Below are 19,949 nucleotides of genomic sequence, written 5' to 3'. Positions count from 1 at the left end.
TCTCTCTCTCTCTCTCTCTCCTTCTCTCTCTCTCTTTCTCTCTCTCTCCCAGACACACACATTCCCTCCCTCTCCCGCTCTGTCTCTACTTTACTGACCCCTTTAGGATCCCCGCGAAGCCGTTAAACCGTCACTGGCTTTCTGCACCGTGGGATATATAGTACATTGTCAACTCCCCAAAACCATAAAACCAACTTTATGGACCCCACGTGACCAGCGGGGAGCCAGTGAGAGGTGCGGGTTCGAGGCCCGGCCTGAGCCCCCCGCCGCCCGGCCCGGACGCGGACCCCCTCCGAACGATTGACATGGAAATGTCAAAGCCGCCCGGGCTTTATAATGTGACCCGGTCGGAGAGGGGGTTAGTCTAAAAAACACGTCTCATCTGGACACACACACGCAAACACTCACACACGCTTGCGCGCAGGGACGTGGAGGAGGACAGCGGTCGCGTCCACGCCAGGCTCGGAGCAAGAGCCCATCCCGTACACACACTAACACACACATCGTCAAGTCAACCCGGTGAGTTTACAAAGTTCACTCGGTTTGTGTGTGTGTGTGTGTGTGTGTGTGTGGTTACCGGGAGAAGGTAACCCGATTAGACCGGAAGCGGCCTCTGTTAGGAGACGAGCGAACAACTGACTCAGTTACAGCATTGTATATACGTGTGTGTGTGTGTGTGTGTGTGTGTGTGTGTGTGTCTGTGCAAGACTCACTCGTAGATGAAGCGCGGCCTTGACGAAAGAGCCATAACTGATATTTGCATGACGAGTTTACACGCGTGGGTGAATGAGGATAGAGAATGCAACCGGAAATGATACGGTTTCTAACGGAAATACCGGCAGCCGAAACCGGAAGTAGCCCAGGTGACCCGTGTTAATTTAATTAATAGTTTTTTTTTTCCTCCGGCTGATCGAGCCATCTCTGTATCTCCGTGGTTTTAATATTTTTTTACACTCGTCTGAACTCGGCCGTGGAAATGAGGAACTTTATTGTGGACGCTCTTCTTACACAGATACAAAACTCACTGGCAACAGGGTTTACGCGCCTGACAGCACGGCTTAGCCATTCCCCTCACACACACACACACTCACACACACACACACACACACACACAGACTCGGTCACAAGAGGCCAACACGCAAACACACCCACACGCCCACACACTGCCGCTACAAAAGCTGACACACATTTAAAAATGTAAATATATGTCTATATACAATATTTCAGGAACTTGCTTCTAATAATTACATTAATAACAACAATAACAACAATACAATAATAATAATAATAATAATATACAGTTACATTTCAAAGAGGGTTTTACACGACAACTTTGACTATATACGAATATTAGGTCACACATGTACACACACGCACACACACTTTCCCTTACATCAATTAAAAGGGGTTTGAATTTTGGCATGAAAATTAGGGAGTGGAGGGGGTCAGGCTAGTAGGCTAATACACATGTCACTAGCTGGTAATAACACACACACACATACACACGCACACACACACACACACACACTCTCTCACACACACACAATAAGAGCTGACATGCGTTTAACTTGGTCAAACACGGGGGGGCAAAGGAAAGGGGGACCCGGATATGACAGGTAGTTGATGTCAGGTAGGAAAGTACTCAGGTAGTCTGGCGATATCTTTTTATGGGTTGTTTTTTTTTTTTAAAACCTCCGTCTCTTCAAGGGGAGCAGTTTGTTTGTTTGTTTGTTTTGGAGGAGCAAGTACCGAGTCCCGTGTGCACCCCTTCCCTCAAGGACAGCGACAACAGCGAACGAACATGCGGCAAGGAAATGAAAAAAAAAAGTGCTGGGCTGCTCAACAGTACTCGTGGAATATTTCTCCATCCTTTCTGCTGGTTTCCTCTGGATCTTCTCTCATGTCAATCCTCCGAGATGGACGGATGATTCTTCTTCTATTTTTTTCTTTAAATTCTTGTCTTCTTCTTCTTCTTCTTCTTCTTCTTCTTCTTCCCCCCTTCCCCGGGCCTCCGGGTCTACGGCTGGAAGGCGCCGGCGGAGGCGGAGAGGTTCATGCTCTTCAGCTTGTTGTCCTTCTTCCACTTCATCCTGCGGTTCTGGAACCAGATCTTGATCTGGCGCTCGGTGAGGCAGAGTGCGTGTGCGATCTCGATCCGCCGACGGCGTGTGAGGTACCGGTTGAAGTGGAACTCCTTCTCCAGCTCCAGCGTCTGGTAGCGTGTGTACGCCGTCCGAGCACGCTTCCCGTCCGGGCCCGTCATATCTGCGGTTGGGGAGCGGACAGAAACAGTGAGGTGCCTGTTAGGGACCGCGTGTGTGTGTGTGTGTGTGTGTGTGTGACCACAAATGAGGCCTCCGGTACTACACGCACACACACACATACATACACACGGCTCGCGAGATATCTGAAAAGTAAAATGTGCACTGGTGACATAGACCGTGACCCTGCCGTCATTATCCAGTCATTACACCGTTATCATTATAAGTAATTGTTATTATTCTTTATTATAATTTCTATTATTACACTATTATTATTATTCCGCGCCATTATCTCCATATTAGCGCATTGCACAAACCAAATGCGTAAATGCGCAACAAAATGTTACATTTTAATTTTAAAAAGCCGCCATCAAAACAGTAGCTTTTACTCGTGTTTTTTTGTCACCGGAAATGTATAAGTTCCCTTTAATTGTCAAATTCCTGTTTTGTTTTTCCACCAACCAACCCCCCCCCTTCAGACCCCTCCTCCTCCTTCGTTGCCCCCCTCATTCCCCCCTCAGGCTTTTATTGCCCCCCCTCGCCTCCCCTAATAAAGTTCCCACACCCAATAAAGCTTGCCTTTTTTTTTTTCTCCTTTTCCCCCCCCAAAAGTCTCCCGGGTCACCGCGGAGCTCCGCGTCTCAGCGCGGCCCGCCGCCGCCGCTGCTGACCCCCCTCCCCCTCCCCGCACCCCCAGACAGATTTATGACGCCTTTGCGGAATTCTCGAAAATAAAAGAACTTAGAAAAAGAAGTAGGAGGACTCCCGTGGGGATCGGGGGTGGCTGGTGGTGGTGGGGGAGGGGGTGGCTTTCTAAACTGTTAATCGAAGTCGATTAGAAAAAGCACGACACGCGTGGGATCGGGTTTATACTGCTGTGAAAATTGTAATGTTATATAATGTAATAATCTGACGGGAGGCAGGAATAATAGTGATAAAATAGCGATGATAATAATAAAAATTATTATTATTATCATGATAAAAATATGCTCTGACAATCACGGAATAGGACAAACGGGCACAGGCGGGTCCCGCTAACCGACTACTTCCTCCGTGCTGTTTCACGCACTGGAAGCGTTTGCGCGGACACCGCGCCGTCTGCTGACCGCGAAAGAGCTCCGATTTCCGCGGGAAACGCCTGGGAGGGCTTGTTGTTGTTGTTGTTGTCGTTGGCGGCGGAGGTGGTCGTCGTGTACCGTGACTAATGTGCAGTTTTCTCATCCAGGGGAAGATCTGCGGCGTCTGCGCGTCCGCGCCTCCTCCCGCGTCCGGTCCCGCCGCCGCCGCCGCCGCCGCCGCGCCTTCCTGCTTGTGCCCGGATAGCGGGTGAGGGTGCCCGGCCCGGGCCGGCTGAGCGAGCGGCTGCTGCTGGAGCTCGTCTGGCTCCGGCGACGCGTCGTCCAGCTCCGTGAACCTCTGCGCCGCACCGCCACCTCCGCCTCCACCGCCTCCGCCTCCTCCGCCGCCGCCGGTAGAGCTGAGATTGCCGCTTCCCGGTTGTTCCGATCCCGGGGACGAGCCCCCGGCGGCGGCCAGCTCCCGGTCTGCGCAGCCGGGCGTCAGTAAAGAGTCCGCGGGGGAGCTGAGGGAGCAGCTGGCCGGCTGCCTGAAGCTCCTCTCCGGGCCCGCGAAGCCGCGGGAGTCACCGAGCACCGAGCCTCTCCCGTAGTGTCCTCCTCCGGTCGTCCCCGCGCCGCCGCCGCTTCCCCCTCCCCGGTTGCTGACCGTCAGGTCCATGCCATTGTAGCTGTAGCCGTAGGAGCCCGTCGCATGGTGCATGGTGGCGGAAGAAGAGTCCCTGAACGCACCGCCGTTCATTGCGCCGCCGCCGCCGCCGCCGCCGCCGCCGCCTCCATAACTCAGCAGCTGATAGTCGGGGCCGTTCGGGTAGCGCCCGGAGAAGGAGTTTACAAAGTAGGAGCTCATTTTTCGGAGAGTTGCGGGTTTACAGTTGGGGACCGAAAGGGCCTGCGTGATTTGTCGGGTTTCTCCCGCTCGTTAGGACGCAGCACTTTGGACGATTTATGATGTATTAGTGAATTATGGCGTTGCACTGTACTTGGGTTTTAGCTGCGTGTGTGCGCGCCGTCCAAATATGGGGGTGGGGTGGTGTGTACGTGTGTGTGTGCGTGTGCGCGCTGGATGGAGGGGTGTGTGATGGTGGGGGGGGTGAGGTGAAGGAGGAGAGAAAGGGAGGAGGATGAAGGGGGGGGTGCGGTCACGTGCTTTTGTTGACCAGTCGTAAATTCTCGTCGATGACTTTGGAGAGGTAATTCATGCTATGAGGTTTCTAATGATGGAGGAATAGGCGGGGGAAGCTCTCTCTCCCTCCCTCTTCGTGTGTGTGTGTGTGTGTGTGTGTGTGTGTGTGCGTGCTGCAGGAGGCGCCGGGTGTGAGCTCAGAGCGCCACCTACTGCTACACATAATTTATTGCAATGATTTAGTGAGATGGACAGGAAAAAAAGGATCAAGTAGAAAGGGTTTTTTCCCCTACATTGTCTGGGTGGAGCGTGTGTGTATGTGTGTATGTGTGTGCGTGTGTGTGTTCTGTTAAGTGATCTTTGCTTATCCATTAAGACAGAATGTAATATTTAACACAAGGTAGGGACAACCAGGCTTGGACGCCTGTTGAACATGTGAGCGCTGGATACCATTTTCATCCCGAGTGTCATTTAGAGTAAAAACACATTCGTCACTCTTGACAACAGCATGTATTAATCTCTGAGATTACAAAATAATTACGGTAATTTGTTGACATTCGCTAACCAGGGTTTCTCGGCTCCGCCTGGGTTTTTTTTTTTTTGCCCCTGTGAGAATCTCACACTGGTCCATCGACGGTCAAGTAAAGAAAAATACACAACGAAATCAACCTTCATATTTACATTTATCATGAATTGGCATTCATATGCGTTTTCAGAAAAAGGCCGAGAACAAAAGCCGCTAGTTTATGGCTGCGAAAAGGGGACGACCAAAATGGCCCTGCACCGTGCCCCATCTCCCCACCCGTCTCTCCCATTCAGACCCCTTCTGCTGCCCCCCGACCCCCACCACCACCACCCTGCAGCCCCCCCATCACCCCCCAACCCCTCCAGCTGCAGGGGAGGAATGTAAAACCTGATCTGTGACGTCCACACTGGATGGAAATCTGCTGATTTATGATTTGTTGACTCCCAGGTTGGGATGCATTTCAGCGTGGAAGTCTTTTTCTTTCCCTTTTTTTTTTTTTTTTTTTTGAAGCATGTGCCCCTCTGCGCCCGTGTGCACGTATGTGAGTGGGTGCGCAAGTGTATGTGTTTGTGCAGGCTCTGCAGCGTGCACGTTTGACATACATGCACGGCCAGTCAGAGCGCGGAGTGGATGAAGTATTCCAGATCTTTGTGCACCATATAAATGAAAGCCGTTCGTGGGACAGTGAGTGTCTGTTCCAAAAGCGCTGTATGTGTGTGTGTGTGTGTGTGTGTGTGTGTGTGTGTGTGTGTGTGTGTGTGTGTGTGTTGTCTCAGGCCTGCATTTCAGACACTCAGCCGGTCTCACACTGAGGAGAGGCGGAGGGGCGGTAGTTGTGGGGGGACTGGCAGTTGGAATGGAAATCATCTTGGATATTCCAAAGTAACCAGGCAGAATAAAGAGAGGCACTGAATCCACAACAGGGATTAAATTACCCGCCGCCGGTTTGATATCCACACTAAATCAGCAGAGCCGTCGGCGCGGAGGAGGTCTCGCGGCTTTTTCTGTGCCAGGCCGACCCGGGGAGATGACCACCACCCGAGACCCAGTTGGCACACAGAACACACTCCCCCTCGTTAAATATAGATTCCTATCAATCACACCGGACATCTGCTGGGGCTGCCTCGCACAAGAGCCCAGATTTGCCCAAGAAAACAGACCGTGTTAGAAAATCCGCAAACCACCGCGCACCCGTGTTGCATTTGTTTTTAAAATGCTCGTCTCTGAGAAAAAGCCCCGCGGGTTTGGTTCCCTCCTCCCCGGGGCGGTCGGGATTCGGGCCTCCGAATCCGTATTATCATCGACCGGAAGAAATCTCTCTCTAAATAAATATTCCCGTGGCACGCGAGATGCCAGTGCGGGTCATTTTGAATCCGCAGAGTGCTTAAAATCTCATTTCGAGGCCGGGGCGCAGATGGTTCTCGGCTGAGACGTCCATATTTTAGCAAAAGCTTGAAAGGAGGCAGATTTCCTTTAGCCAGTGATCTAATGAAGTAGTCTGGAGCCCAAGGAACCCGGTCGGCTCCTTGGGAGAAAGCTCCGTCACACTCCACAGGACAGAGAGATGAAACCGTGCCGACGGCGAGCGCTTAGCGGCCTTCGTGCTCTCACAGCGAAACCCCCCACCCCATCCCGACGGCAGAGTCGCGGTCACAGCCGACGCTCTCGGCGTGGGAATAGAACCGTGGAGCCCGCAGCATCAGGGCCCACAAGAAGAGCCTTTCAATGGGCCTTACAAAAACTGCACAACAAGCCAACAAAGCATGCTTTAAACACCCCCCCTCCTCACACACACACACACACATACACACATGCATGCAACAATCCCATAGCATATCATCAGGGCATCATTTGAATTAGTTTTACTGGTAGGTCCGCAGGAAGGGGAAAATAAAAATAATAAAAAATGAGATTTCACAGCAAAGACACACACATCCTCACATGTGTCATGTGGTCATCTTCGTGTAAAATTCACTTGAAGTTGACGTCAGGCTGGATGCGGTAGCTTAGATAGGGAAAAAAAAATACACACAAGATAATGAAATAGGGTGGGAAATGACGCGAACGGGGTTATTGTGTGTGTGTGTTGTAATCAGCGGACAACTAGAACAAGATCAGAAAATAAATTGATTTTTTTTTTCCGTGCAATGAACGCGGAGCGGCAGGCGGAGAGGAGAAAGGGACGCGCGTTCCCGTGAAGGACTCGAATAGGCGGGAGCGCGCTGGTCACTCAGGGGACGCGGCGAGTTCAAACGGTCAGGAGGGACATTGTCCACTTTGTCTGGGTGAAGTGTGTGTGTGTGTGTATGTGTATGAGTGTGTGTGTGTGTGTGTAACTTTCGCTCGGCGCTCATCAATTAGCCGCGCTGAAGCTCGCCCTCGGCGGCAGCTCATGACCTTTGTCACTTCCCCTCCGGACTGAGCACCGTTCTCGCGATATTTCCGCGGAGTTTGGGGGGGGGGCAGGTAAACCCAGCGAGAGTTGCCAAGTGATTGTTTTGAGGAAATGAAAACATGAATGAATGAATTGGTGGTGAAAGAAGAAGAGACGAGGTGCGTCTTCTCCATTCCTTGATATTTATTGGACATGTCTCATAGGTAGTATATTACGTGACAAAACACCAACGCAAACAGAAACCATGTAAAAACGCATAAAATATACACTTTCCTGAACTTTGTCTTTTTTTAGGTAGTTTGCAGAATAACAAGAATAACATCAGTAGATTAACCCCCCTCCCATCTCCGACCCCCCCCCTCCCTCCGCCCCCACGTATGGACTACCAAAATCTCCAAAGGTTGCACGGCGGTTCTGTCCTTTTTCTTTTTTCTTTTTCTTTTTTTTTTTTTTTTAATTTCTGTACAGTTTAAATATTAACATCGTGTGACGCTCTCACACACTCACGCACGCTCGCTCACACACGTAAACACACACATACGCGCGCCTCAAAAAAATATTACCCGCCCCGCGCTGCCTGCTGTGTGACATTTTCCATTTCTTTCTTTTTAGGGGTTATAATCGCGTTCTATTTAGGTAATAACGAAACGTCACAGAGCTTCAAAATAAAAAAATAAAATAATAATTATAATTATAATAAGTGCCCGGCACAAGAGGAATAACGGATGTGGTTTCCCGGAATGCAAACGAGGATCCTGTGTGTTTGAAATCCGATAAATTTACGTGATCCAGATTAGGGGACCCCCGTCACCCGTCCCCCTTTCTCTCTGGCCGTTTTTCATTTTGAAATATCACCGTTATTTTTTTTTTTAACTTTTTTTTTTACTTTATTGTACAAACGGCGCCGTGCTCCCAGGCCGGTGGGGCGGGGGGTGACCGGTCCCCAACCCCGCTTATCCCGGCTCAGGTTGGGAGTCAAAACGCAGGAGTTTGTGGATGGAGGTCGAGGAGGTGGATCTTCTCATCCCACCTTTCTCTCCAAACTTGTCCGTTCTAGTTGTTTTTTTTTTTGTTTTGTTTTTTAGTGCGTAAATCACTCCGTCCGTTTGTCGTCCTCCTCCCCGCCGTTCGCCGTGGAGGAGGACGACGACGAGGACGAGTTGATCAGCTTGTTCTCCTTCTTCCATTTCATCCTGCGGTTCTGGAACCAGATCTTGATCTGGCGCTCGGTGAGGCAAAGAGCGTGCGCGATCTCGATCCGCCGCCGTCGCGTCAGGTACCGGTTGAAGTGGAACTCCTTCTCCAGCTCCAGCGTCTGGTAGCGGGTGTACGTCTGGCGTCCACGACGCCCGGGACTGCCGAAGGCCCCTGAGCGTGGAGGGAGGGGGGGGGGCACCGTTAGCGTTAACGTTCACCTGCACACACACACACAACGCACACATGCACGGATGCATACATGCACATGCGATCGGTAAAAAAAACAAAAAAAAAAAAACAGGTTCGATGATCGGATCGATACGGGGGTTGTGGGGTGGGGGGTGGGTGGGAGTGGGAGTGGGGGTGGAAACCTGCAAGATGCCGCTCCGCGGGCACGTCTCAATAGCCGTGGATGATATGATAAAGAAGAGATATCACGGGTAAACCGGATTACCGGGGCAGGGGTGGGTGGGGGGGGGGGGGTAACCGTTGCTTCCGGCGCGCGTCCCCAACTGTCAATCATCGCCCGGGTCTTTTTGTTGTTGTTATTTTTAGCTTTATTTTAATCCGATTACTCTTTTTCTCGCGATCCCGTGGGTGGGTGGATGAGTGGGGGGTCCCGTGGGGACCGTGTCCACGTCCACCCCCGAGGTGGATGTGACAATATCTAGTCACCTACCGGGATTATTCGGGGACACACGCGGATTGGACACGCGTGTTTCCCCGTCAGGTGTGTGTGTGGGGGGGGGAAGAAAAAACACGGAAGGACCGCTTTTTGTAACATTTACCGGTTGATGTTTAATTAACAAACACGCACGCACACGCACACTTCGTCCGGGTCACCGGGCTTCTTTATGACAGGACTATAAAACACCGAGCGCATGTCTGAGTGACAGGCCCCAAACGGGACCCGTGGCGTGGGAGAGGAGGAGGGGGAAGAGGAGGGGGAGGAAACAAACGTCCGTTTTATGACGGTGGGGGAGGAGGGGGGGTCATAAAATATGCAAAGGGTAAAAAAAGAAAAAAAAAAGAAGAGCAGGAAAGAGAAACTCACCGTTGCAAGCGTTCATCCGCTGCATCCACGGGTACACGGGCGCGGACGCGGACTGTTTGTCGTCCAGCGGCTCGCCGAACAGCCCCTTGACGCAGTCGGACTTCCGGTGCACGCCGTCGTGGCCCAGGAGCTGGTGCTCCTCCAGGCTGCACGGGTGCTCCTTGTCCCGGTAGTAGCCGCTGGCGGCCGCCGCCGCCGCCGCCGCCGCAGCTGCAGCCGCCGCCGCGGTGGCGTAGTCGCAAGCGCCGGCGGCGCCCCCGACCCCGATCCCCGCCGCCGCCGCCCGGTGTCCACCGTACGCGCAGTTTGCCGCCTGCTGGTAGTACGAGGACGCCGGGTACGGTTTGTCCTGATGCACGCCGCCGCCGCCGTTCGCGCCCCCGCCGCCTCCGCCTCCGCCGCCGCCACCTCCGCCTCCGCCGCCCGCGCCGTAAGCCACCGCGGCGGCCGCCGTCACCGCCGCCGCCCCCGGGTAGTGCCTCAGCGGGTGGTCGGCGGCGTAACCCGACGAGTACAGCGGGATCTGTCCCAGAAACGACTCCGCCGCCGCCTGGCTCCCTCCGCCCGGTCCCGGCAAAGACACCGGGAAAGAGGAGTTCACGAAATACGAACTCATCGGGAGAAAGTGCCAAGGAGAGGACAGAAGGAGAGGAGGAGAGGAGGAGAGGACAGGAGGGAGCGAAACAAACAACAACAAGGAGGGAGAGAAGGAGGAGTAGGAGGAGGCTAACTGCTAGCGGCTAACGGCTCTCCCTCCCGTCCTCCTTCCTCTTCCTCTGCCTTCCAGCCGCACTTTATGATTTGTTGTGTTTTATAGCCGACAGTCCGACGGGCTGCTGCTATCACTTAGTTTATCGCAGATTGGTAGGAGGGGGGGAGGAGGGGAGGAGGGGGTGCCAGCGTGGGTCAGAGAGAGAGAGAGAGGAGGAGGAGGAGGGGGGTGGATAAAACGGGATGGGGTAGAGGAGAGTGTATGTGTGTGTGTCTGTGTGTGTGTGTGTTCAGGAGAGGGGGGGGGTGACAGAGATCAGCTGACCGCGCAGTGACCAATGGAGATCTCCCGTGCCTGGTATTCGCTCGCCTCTTTCCCATGCGTAGAGAGAAAAGGAGGAGGATGGGAGGAGGAGGAGAGGAGGAGGGGGAGCTCACCATTCCCTCTTTCAATCTCTCTCTCTCTCTAATTCTCATCCCGTCGTTTCTAATCTCCGAGATTGCGCAATGAGAGCGGAACCCTCGGAGCGTTAAATTGACGCTCTCTCTCTCTCTCTCCTTTTCCGTGCGTCTATGGCGTGCACGCTGCCGCCCGGAGGATCTCCGCCGTGCGTCGCCGGAGGCAAACCGGATAGATAATAACACCCCCAACACACACACACACACACTTCTACCCCCCGCCCCCCCTCATCGCCACCTCCACCCCCGTCGTCGCTCCGCAAATAATACAAAACGAATTAAAAATGAATCTGGCGCGCGTAAATCACGGACACGTCACGTGCGCGTGCGTGTGCGTCATATGACGCTCCGTGTTCCCCGGGAAGCAGCCGCCCGGCCCGGCAGGTTGGAGTTGATGAATGCTCGCCGTGAATTATGGGGCCTATTTTCTCCTTCCGTTACACTGATTGGACGCCCGGATGGAGGAACCTGGAGCCGCGGCGCTGCCGATCCCTCCGCCCGGCCGCCGCTGCTCCCTGACGCTCATTACAACTTGTATTTATACAAATAGCCTCCGCGGATAGGCTGAGGAAACACACACACATACATACACACACTCAAAAGCTACAGCGTCCAACCCATTTGCAGAAATGAAAAAAAAGGGACAGGTGTTGTTATTACAGGGTTATAATAGACATATAACGCAATTCGCATTGCAGCTCCGTGTCTGACTTGGTTATGTATCATTATATTTGCATTTTATATATGTTATATGTATAAAATGACAGGAATATTATCAAACTGTTCAGACTGAATCATCTTGGGGGGTGACACATGTAGGTTAGTATAAATACGGGAAAAGTTGCTTTATTTGCTTTATGTAGAAGTAAAGGCAGAGGGAGGTTGTGTGCGGGACTGTGCGGGTCCTGGTCTGCGTGCCCCTGCAGGCTGGGACTTGCCCGGGAGGCCGGGCTGCAGACAGTGTGACCGACAAACACTCCGCGGACAAAGACGCTACTTTTATTTGATTTATAAATATATATTCTTTCCACCCCCCACCCCACCCCCCCTCTCCAGCTCCAGATCCAACCCCCCGCGTCCAAACCGGTCGACGCAGATCGAGGTAAGATCCCGCACACACACACACACACATACACACACACACACACACACACACACACAAACGGCCGAAACTTACATTTTGAACCCTCTGTCCCTTTTCCCTGTCGCCCCCCACCCCACCCCGCCCCTCCTCTCCTGGGCAGGACGCAGCGTTTCCTCCCGGCTTTGTGGGAACGGGAAGCGGCGGTATTGTGTCGGAGGGGCCGTTAATGAGCGGCGGGGGGTCGGGACGGGGCCGGACTGGGACGCCGGCGGCGGCGAGCGGTAATAAACCGGTTATAACTGCCGTAATGGCGCGCTTGGCGCGCGGTTTTTGACGTCTCGATTTAGCCCGAACGTCCGCAGAGAAAAGTACCCGGAGTCCACATGTGCACTACCGCAAGAAAATACTCCAAAGCGAAGTAAAAGAAGGTTTTAATTGATTTACATGTTAATATAAATCCCCAGAAAATCCGTGGAAATCATTTGGAAATAACTTTATTTAAAGTGTTTTATTCGAAATAACACGCTCTGCATTTGGACAATCTGGCTTTTTAAAATCACAGATTAAAGTTTCCATTCATCAATTTTTTCCTTTGGTTTTCATTATTATAATGATAAAAATTTAGAATAAAACCAACGTTACTTGTGGCTATTTTAAAAAGCGGGAGGAAGAGAACAGAGAATTTTTTTTTGGAAGAAGTGTTACGCTTGAGATACCATGCGCAAAAAAAAAAGATCAGATAATCTCAGAATACTCTCCGGGATGAAGAGATAATCCCAGAATACTGTGCGTTTGGAAGAAGCGGGGCCGTAAATCAACAGCGGAGCTTCTCCGCCATTAAAGCTGGAGAACCAGGACTTTATGGCTTTATGGCTCCTTTTCCTCGAGTGTATCTGTGTGTGTGTGTGTGTGTGTTTGTGTGTGTGTGTGTGTGTGTGTGTGTGAGGGGGGGGGGCTGGGGGGCTCTGGACTTTTTATGGCTTTATGACCGTTTATGACTCCTTGTAAAGTCCGAGGAATGGCGACGACGTGAAAAACAGGCCTCGGCAGCAAACCGCGGGTAAACAAAACGCAAACGCGGCGGCGCACGTGTAAAAATAAATAAATAAATAAAATAAAATAAAATAAAATAAAATAAAATAAAATAAAATAAAATAAAGCACAGTACTATCACAGAGAGGTGTGAAAAAGTTAAAGTTGGGTAAAACATCTCTGACTTAAAACACATTCCATTGACGTAAATTTTATTTCTCTAAGTTAAACACACACACACACACACACACACACACACACACACACACACAAACACACTGACGATTTCTTTAAAAATAATACATGAGATTTAAGATTTCAATTTGAGGATTTAATATTTAAAGTGATCTCGAATTAAACAATAACTGTCCCGAATTAGAGGTAAATTGCAATGGGAAATAAACCAGACTTGACCAAATTAAAATCGAGAAAAAAAAAGAACAAAAACAACAACAAAAAAAACATTTGCAAACCGCGCGTTTGTGTGTGTGTGTGTGTGTGTGTGTGTGTGTGTGTGTGTGTGTGTGTGTGTGTGATCTGTTAATAACAAACGGAGCAAACCGCTCGACCGGCGCTTTACCTTCTTCTCTCTGTGTTTGCTTTGTGTTTCGGGGAACGGCTGCCCGCGTCCTTCACGGCGCTCCGGTTCGGCTCATCGGACCGGTGGACCGACGAGGCCGAGGACCGAGAACCCGCGCCAACACCACCCCGGCCCCGGCCCCGCTCCCCGGCCCCGGGCGGGGACAGTTAACGATTAACGGCGGAGTGAATGGATGAATGGATGCATGAATGCAGCGACCGGGGGGGGGGGGGTTGCAGGTTTTTATTTCCTCCAAGTTTCAATCAAGCATGGAGGCGGCGACGCGCACACGCAGGTACGCGCAATGACAAAGAGTAGACATTATTGTTATTATAATTATTGTTGTTGTCGTTGTTGTGGTTGCCCATGTATTCGTCTTAATTTGTTAAGAGACATCCGTAATAAAATATGGTCCTTGAATGAACTACAATAACACAAAATAAATGTAATGGCCACATGTAAAATAAAAATAAAATAAAATGCATTGTTCTACTAATATATAATTTTTTGCCATTTTAATTAATTTAGAATTCAAAGAGTTTAAATATAGATGTGAAACATACAATAAGTGTTTCATTATGAATGGCATGTTGTGTGTGTGTGCGCGTGCGTGGTATGCGTGTGTTCGCGTCGTCCCGTGAACTGCTCTGTGTTATGACAGTCGTGAGTAATTGAGCCGCCGCTTTAACGTAAATTTAAACCGTGGTAATAGCACTGTTATAACGCGTTAGTTAACGGCGCATTGTGAAATTAGACGGGGTTTGACAAAAAAAAAAAAAAAAAAAAACCAACAAGGCTGTGACGATTTTCTCCGAATATCGGGATTATTACAATAAATATTACGTCCCACAAAGTTGATCGTGAGCATTTATTTATTCATTCGGGAACCGCGGCTTCCGGTTCCTATGACGTCATGCCATGTATTTATTGTTGTTGTTTTTAAATGTTATTTATCCACCTCCGAGTATTCCTAGTCCGCAAGGCCTCCGAGTTCACCCGGCAGAAAAGAGGAGATGAATCCGGAAGTGGATCTGAGCCCCGGGATCCGCGCACACGCCCGGCACACAATCACGCTCCGCCACGGAAAATCCAATCTCGCCCTTTGCGTGTCGTGAAATAGCTGACAGCGGGAGGATATATGGATTCCCCGTCAGATGTTAATGCGCCTGCAGTTGATTTTGAATGCCGGATTAAAGTCAAATGATGCCGGGGTAATAAATTAGACCCCCGCCCCCCTTCTGCCCCCCCTCTGCCCCCCTCTGCCCCCCCTCTGCCCCCACACCCTCTGCAAAATGAGCTCCCTCTCCTGCAAACACACGCCACTGCATAGATTTGCGTGGCAGCACAGTAGATCTGCCAGGGCAGATGATGAAACCGCACAGCGAGGACGAGTTATTATGTTTACGCGCACACGCATGCACATGCACCCTCACACACGCACGGTGTTTATCGATACAGTGGCCCCCTGGCCAATCAGAGCAGAGCTCATACCGGGGAGCCTTTTGAGTTTCCCCCTCGGCAAACACAATCCACTCAGGCGCTGGCGTGCGGGGTTCACACGCAGGCGTGGCCTTTCTTCCAAGACCCCCCACCACACACACACACACACACACACACACACACAGACACACACACACACACACACACATTGCTTCACCGCAGTGCTTGGAGCGGCATTTATATAAAGGAAAGAAAAAGTCGAAAACAAACAGCACAGCAGAGAACACTGAAGACACAGATTGGATTCCGCGCGTGCGCGTGCGCGTGTAACCCCTACACACACACACACACACACACACACACACACCGCCTCCTGTCGCTTCAGGCGTGGAGTTTCCACTCCTCGGTCTGACTCGGGGACAAAGAAGCGGACTCACGGACACATCATCAGTTTGTCAGCAGCTGACACACACACGCACACGCGTACGCGCACGCACGGAGGCGCGCAATTACAAAGATACATTTAGAGGTTTGACGCGTGACGTCTCTTGGAAGCGACGAGCACGCCCAAGTTATGAGTGCTATCACCCTCCGCGTGCACGCGTGTTTACAGTCAGGTGCGTGTACGTGTGTGAATGTGTGTGCGTGTGCGAGAGCTCGGCGCTGTCGTCGATCCGACGCTAGATGGCACCAGAGCATTTTGCAGGAGCAGGAGAGTCAGCGGGCACACACGCGTGCACACGCACACACGCGTGCACAAACATCAACCAGAATGACATTCTTCATACCGGAATAGTAAACATGTACTTTTATTGCAGGAGATCCAAGGGGAGGGTGACGTCATTGTTTAGTACACAGGGAATTAAATACACATATATAACCATTGAAGAAAATACACTTGAGTCCGTGGATCCGCGCGCGCACACGCACACACACACACACACATACACACACGCACATATACATGGAGACGGATGCATAAATATGCGTGCCACTTGACATGACTGTAAACGAATGGTTATTACACTGGATTTGTGACATAAACACACACACACACACACGCACACACGCACACACACACACACCACTCGTGACTTTTTGAAATGCAAGAGTTCAGATTTAACGTCACGAATTCAATAAAATTACGTCATCCGAAATATCGATTGTTTGTTCCTTTTTTTTAATTTCTTTGTTAAGTGTCAGTGTGTCCCGGATGTGGATTAAATCCCACGGACACGCGCGGAAGGAGTGGAGTCCTTCGTCATCACAATGGAAATAAAAAAAGTAAAACTTTTACTAAGAAATAAAAACTTGTGGGATTAATGGATATATATATATATATAAATATACAAATGTATATAATGTATTATAGAATATATGACAATGATTACTATTTTATACATGGTCATAAGTACGAGACACACAAACATACGCACACAAACACACACACACACACACACACACACACACACACAAACGCAAACGTCAGTCTGTATGACTATCCTTTTTACGGTTACAAATTATTTTTTAAAATAAGAACACACTATCTGTATGCACACAGGTATAACAAATATTTATATATATGTGTCGGTGTGTGTGTTTCCATATATATACACATATGCATAAAAAATGTAAATATTTTTAAACAATTTTGTAAATTGAAAACACGCACACGCAGTTAGACATGCTCGTAAATGGAGTGATTGCATGAGATTTTAAAAGGCGTTAGTGACATTACACACACACATTTATATATACACACATGTTAATGTATTTATAAATATATAGACATATTTACGTTTAAGCATAAATTTGTTTAATTTGAAAACAGATGATCGCATTGCAATCACATTGCATTTTAGAACACACACACACACATACACACAGACAGACAGACAAACACACACACACACACAGGGTTTTTCCTTCTTCACCCACAAAACTGTCCATTTAGAATAAAAAAAAACTGTAGTTGAGCTGAAATTAGATAAAATAAAATAAAATAAACTAAAAGCACAGCAGCATGGGGACATTCGGCGCTCGTATGTGCACGGGGTGAACACACTGCGATATCAACTTGAAATACAAAATTATAAAATATAAGTAAAATATTAAAACTGCAACAGAGAATCCCGGACCAGAGAATCCACAGTATGAAAGCATCCACACATTATTGGCAGCTTGGCGTGTGTCACGCAGGGAAACCCACGCAGTCTGGTGACAGTCTGGACAGTGTGTTTTGGGAGTGTGTTTTTTGCTCTCTCTGGTATTTTGGACACACACACACACACACACACACACACACACACACACACACACACACACACACACACACACACAGTGAGGAAGACGGAGGTGCAGATGTGCCGGAGCCTCTCGGGCCGCCCGTGGGGAGGAAATGAGACGGGAAGCGGAGTCGCAATAAAAGCAGACTTCCTGTGCAGGGCTGCAAACACACACACTCTCTCTCACTCACACACACACACACAAACACTCTCTCTCTCACTCACACGTACACACACACACATAACTGAAGAAAAACAAAGAGGGCAACTCCACCTGCAGCAACAGAACCGCCACCTCCACGCAGCAGAGCCAGCGGGACGAGGGCTTGCACGCATACACGCGTCCACTCATTCATTTATTCATTCATTCATCCATTCATCCGCCCCTCCTCCCACGCAACTCGCGTGGACGCAACCCCGGAAGCGTGTGAAGCGGAGCGGCGGGAGCGGGCGGGCTCTTACCGTCTGGCTGATAATCCCCGGCTGGAGCACCGGCGCACCGGCGCACCGGCGGACCGGGATCCCGGCGTTCCGGCGCCGCGGAGAGGCGCGAAGCGCTCACTGGATGGATGGATGATAATTGGATGGAGGGGTGGCGGAGCGAGGAGCTGAAAAAAAGAGGAGGAGGAAGAGGAGGAGGAGGAGGAAGAGGAGGAGGAGGAGGAGGCTGTCACCCAGTCGTCAAAACGACACCGTCATCTTCATCATCTCCCCTCCTATCATCATCCTCGGTGACAGGAGAAATGGAGAAAAAAACATGGAGGTCATCGCTGTGACGTGAACCCCCGTCTTCCTCCTCCTCTTCCTCATCCTCCTCCCCTTCCTCCTCTTCCTCTTCCTCTTCCTCAGCCCCGCACCGGCTCCGGTTCGCGCCGCTCCGAATCGGTCCCGACGTCGGTGCGCCGATTCCGCACAGCTCGGAGCGGATGATGATGATGAGGAGGAGGAAGAGGAGGCGGGTTGTTGTCACCGTCAGTCTCTCCGCCGTCGCTCTCCGTTAACGTTTGCGAACCGGAGCCGAGGTTCCCGCGGTTGTGCCGTCGCGGCTGCGTATGCGGCTGCGGCCGGGGCGGCGCGGAGCGGAGCGGAGTGCCGCAGCGGCGGCAGCAGCAATATAGCCGCTTGGGAAATCATAAAAAGTTCATGTTCACGTTAAGCGCGTCCACATGACCAGCCCGCCGGCCAATCCCGACGCGCGGCCACTCATAAACTTCTATCACAAAGTTGTAAATTTTCATAAAACAACAAGGAATTTATTGCAATTCCTGCTGGAGAGCAGGGAGAGGGGAGCTGCTCCTTTTCCTCCTCCTTCTCCTCCTCCTCCTCTTCCTCACCACCGCCGCCATTTTCCCACTGCTGCTCACAACACACACATGAGAACGGAAAAACAACTTCCTAGTATTATCATATCATTATCATCAGCATCATCATCATCATTTTTATTATTGTTTCATTATTAATATATTTTACCCAACAATAACAGCTAGCGTGTGCGTATTAGAAAAAAACACCCTCATGTGTAAAATAAAATAAAAAAACAATTGAATGTTTGTTATATCTGAGCACCTTCGACGTAATCGAGAGTGTTTATACCATGAATTCTAGATTTTGTGCTCTTTGAGTGCAGTTTTGCGTCAAAATCGTGTCATAACGAAGATGTTCGGATGGCGAGTTGTTGTTTCACTTTTTATTTTCATTTTTAATCCCTATAAGGATCTCTGTGGTGCAGGATCAGTGATGTTCTCGTCTTTATTTACCCCCTCATCCTCCTCCTCCTCCTCCCTGTTCTGTTGCGTCCATCCGGATGCGGGGCAGGTTCCCGCCGTCCAACCAGGTGAGACGGCGAAACGCACGCGCCACGAACACTGTGCGGGGAGTTTCGCATTGCGGCATCACGTCACCGGTTTGCGGTTAGATTTTTTTTTTCATCAGTGGAATTCAGGGGGAGGCGTGAAGGGGTCTCGATATTGTAAATATCTAAATGCAGGTTTTGAACGACGCCAAGTGTTGCTATGAGTTAAATCCACGCAACGTGGAAGCGAGACGACATCAAAACGCGCCGTCGGACACGCAAGTGTCACAAATATAGTTGCGTTTATTACCACCTTTTGTTGTCGTTCTGGCTCAGTGTACAATTGAAACAAAAAATAAAAACAAATTACTGCGTAATAACGTGAACGGCCTCTCCCAGAATACCCGGATTATAAGTTTTTGCCTGGATCAGGAAAACCTTCATCATATTGGTTTTAGGAAAAAAATGAAATCAAATAAAAACCGAGTAAAATGAACATCGTGCTCCAGCGTGAATTTTACATTTAGCCAACACGATGAACACTAAAATAATTATTACGCGGAAATTACGCAACTAACTGGCGCTTGGGTTTGCCAGTATGTGTGTGTTCATTGATAATCATAAATTTATAAACAGCATATAAACAGCCGATGTGTTGTCACCAGGGTGCAGGCTTTTCGCTTTTGGTTTATTTTTTCACGCAAAACAGTCGTCCCCAAATACACACACACACACACACACACACACACACACTGGTAATGAAATGTGTTTGTTAACGTGGATCCGTTAGAGTCCGCGGCGGGGAGGAAGACAAACCCGGAAGTGTGTCCCGGGAAACTTGATGTTAACCCACTCGAGTGACCACCGGGTGACCTTTCGTCCGGAATCCAGCGTGCGCGGCCGCAGACGCGGATCCGCCGCTTCCTCCGCG

General features: G+C 50.3%; 3 protein-coding genes across 4 annotated transcripts in view; all 3 read right to left on the bottom strand.

The window, feature by feature from the left end:
* The window catches only part of hoxb3a (homeobox B3a), a 68,092-nt gene extending 50,202 nt beyond the window's left edge, over nucleotides 1–17,890 (bottom strand). For both annotated transcript variants that reach the window (XM_086170976.1, XM_086170984.1), the window contains exon 1: nucleotides 17,689–17,890. The gene's annotated coding sequence lies outside the window, so the exon portion shown is untranslated. The remainder of the gene's footprint in view (nucleotides 1–17,688) is intronic.
* On the bottom strand, nucleotides 1,989–7,844 carry hoxb5a (homeobox B5a). The gene is made up of 2 exons (XM_086170986.1): nucleotides 3,458–7,844; nucleotides 1,989–2,265 (listed from the first exon to the last, which is right to left on the bottom strand). Exons 1-2 carry the CDS (start codon nucleotides 4,185–4,187, stop codon nucleotides 2,018–2,020), a joined length of 978 nt encoding a protein of 325 aa, XP_086027112.1. The 5' UTR covers nucleotides 4,188–7,844; the 3' UTR covers nucleotides 1,989–2,017.
* Nucleotides 7,982–10,537, bottom strand: LOC147220909 (homeobox protein Hox-B6a-like). Its single transcript, XM_086170987.1, has 2 exons — nucleotides 9,636–10,537; nucleotides 7,982–8,752 (listed from the first exon to the last, which is right to left on the bottom strand). The coding sequence occupies exons 1-2, from the start codon at nucleotides 10,249–10,251 to the stop codon at nucleotides 8,478–8,480; spliced, it is 891 nt and encodes a 296-aa protein (XP_086027113.1). The 5' UTR covers nucleotides 10,252–10,537; the 3' UTR covers nucleotides 7,982–8,477.
* Nucleotides 17,891–19,949: the final 2,059 nt, after the last annotated feature.

The sequence above is a fragment of the Fistularia commersonii genome, chromosome 23 (genome assembly GCF_037954325.1).
Source record: "Fistularia commersonii isolate RoL2024-O1a breed Wild chromosome 23, RoL_Fcom_v1.0, whole genome shotgun sequence".
Lineage (NCBI taxonomy): Eukaryota > Metazoa > Chordata > Actinopteri > Syngnathiformes > Fistulariidae > Fistularia > Fistularia commersonii.
This window is presented reverse-complemented; position numbering and strand designations above follow the sequence as displayed.

Excerpts from the sequence above, each read along its gene's own strand:
- hoxb5a (XM_086170986.1), bottom strand. The coding sequence starts at position 4,187 with ATGAGCTCCTACTTTGTAAACTCCTTCTCCGGGCGCTACCCGAACGGC. Across the intron at positions 2,266-3,457 it reads AAAACTGCACATTAGTCACG|ATATGACGGGCCCGGACGGG; the intron begins GTACACGACGAC and ends CCCCAACCGCAG.
- LOC147220909 (XM_086170987.1), bottom strand. The coding sequence starts at position 10,251 with ATGAGTTCGTATTTCGTGAACTCCTCTTTCCCGGTGTCTTTGCCGGGA. Across the intron at positions 8,753-9,635 it reads GCGGATGAACGCTTGCAACG|GGGCCTTCGGCAGTCCCGGG; the intron begins GTGAGTTTCTCT and ends CTCCACGCTCAG.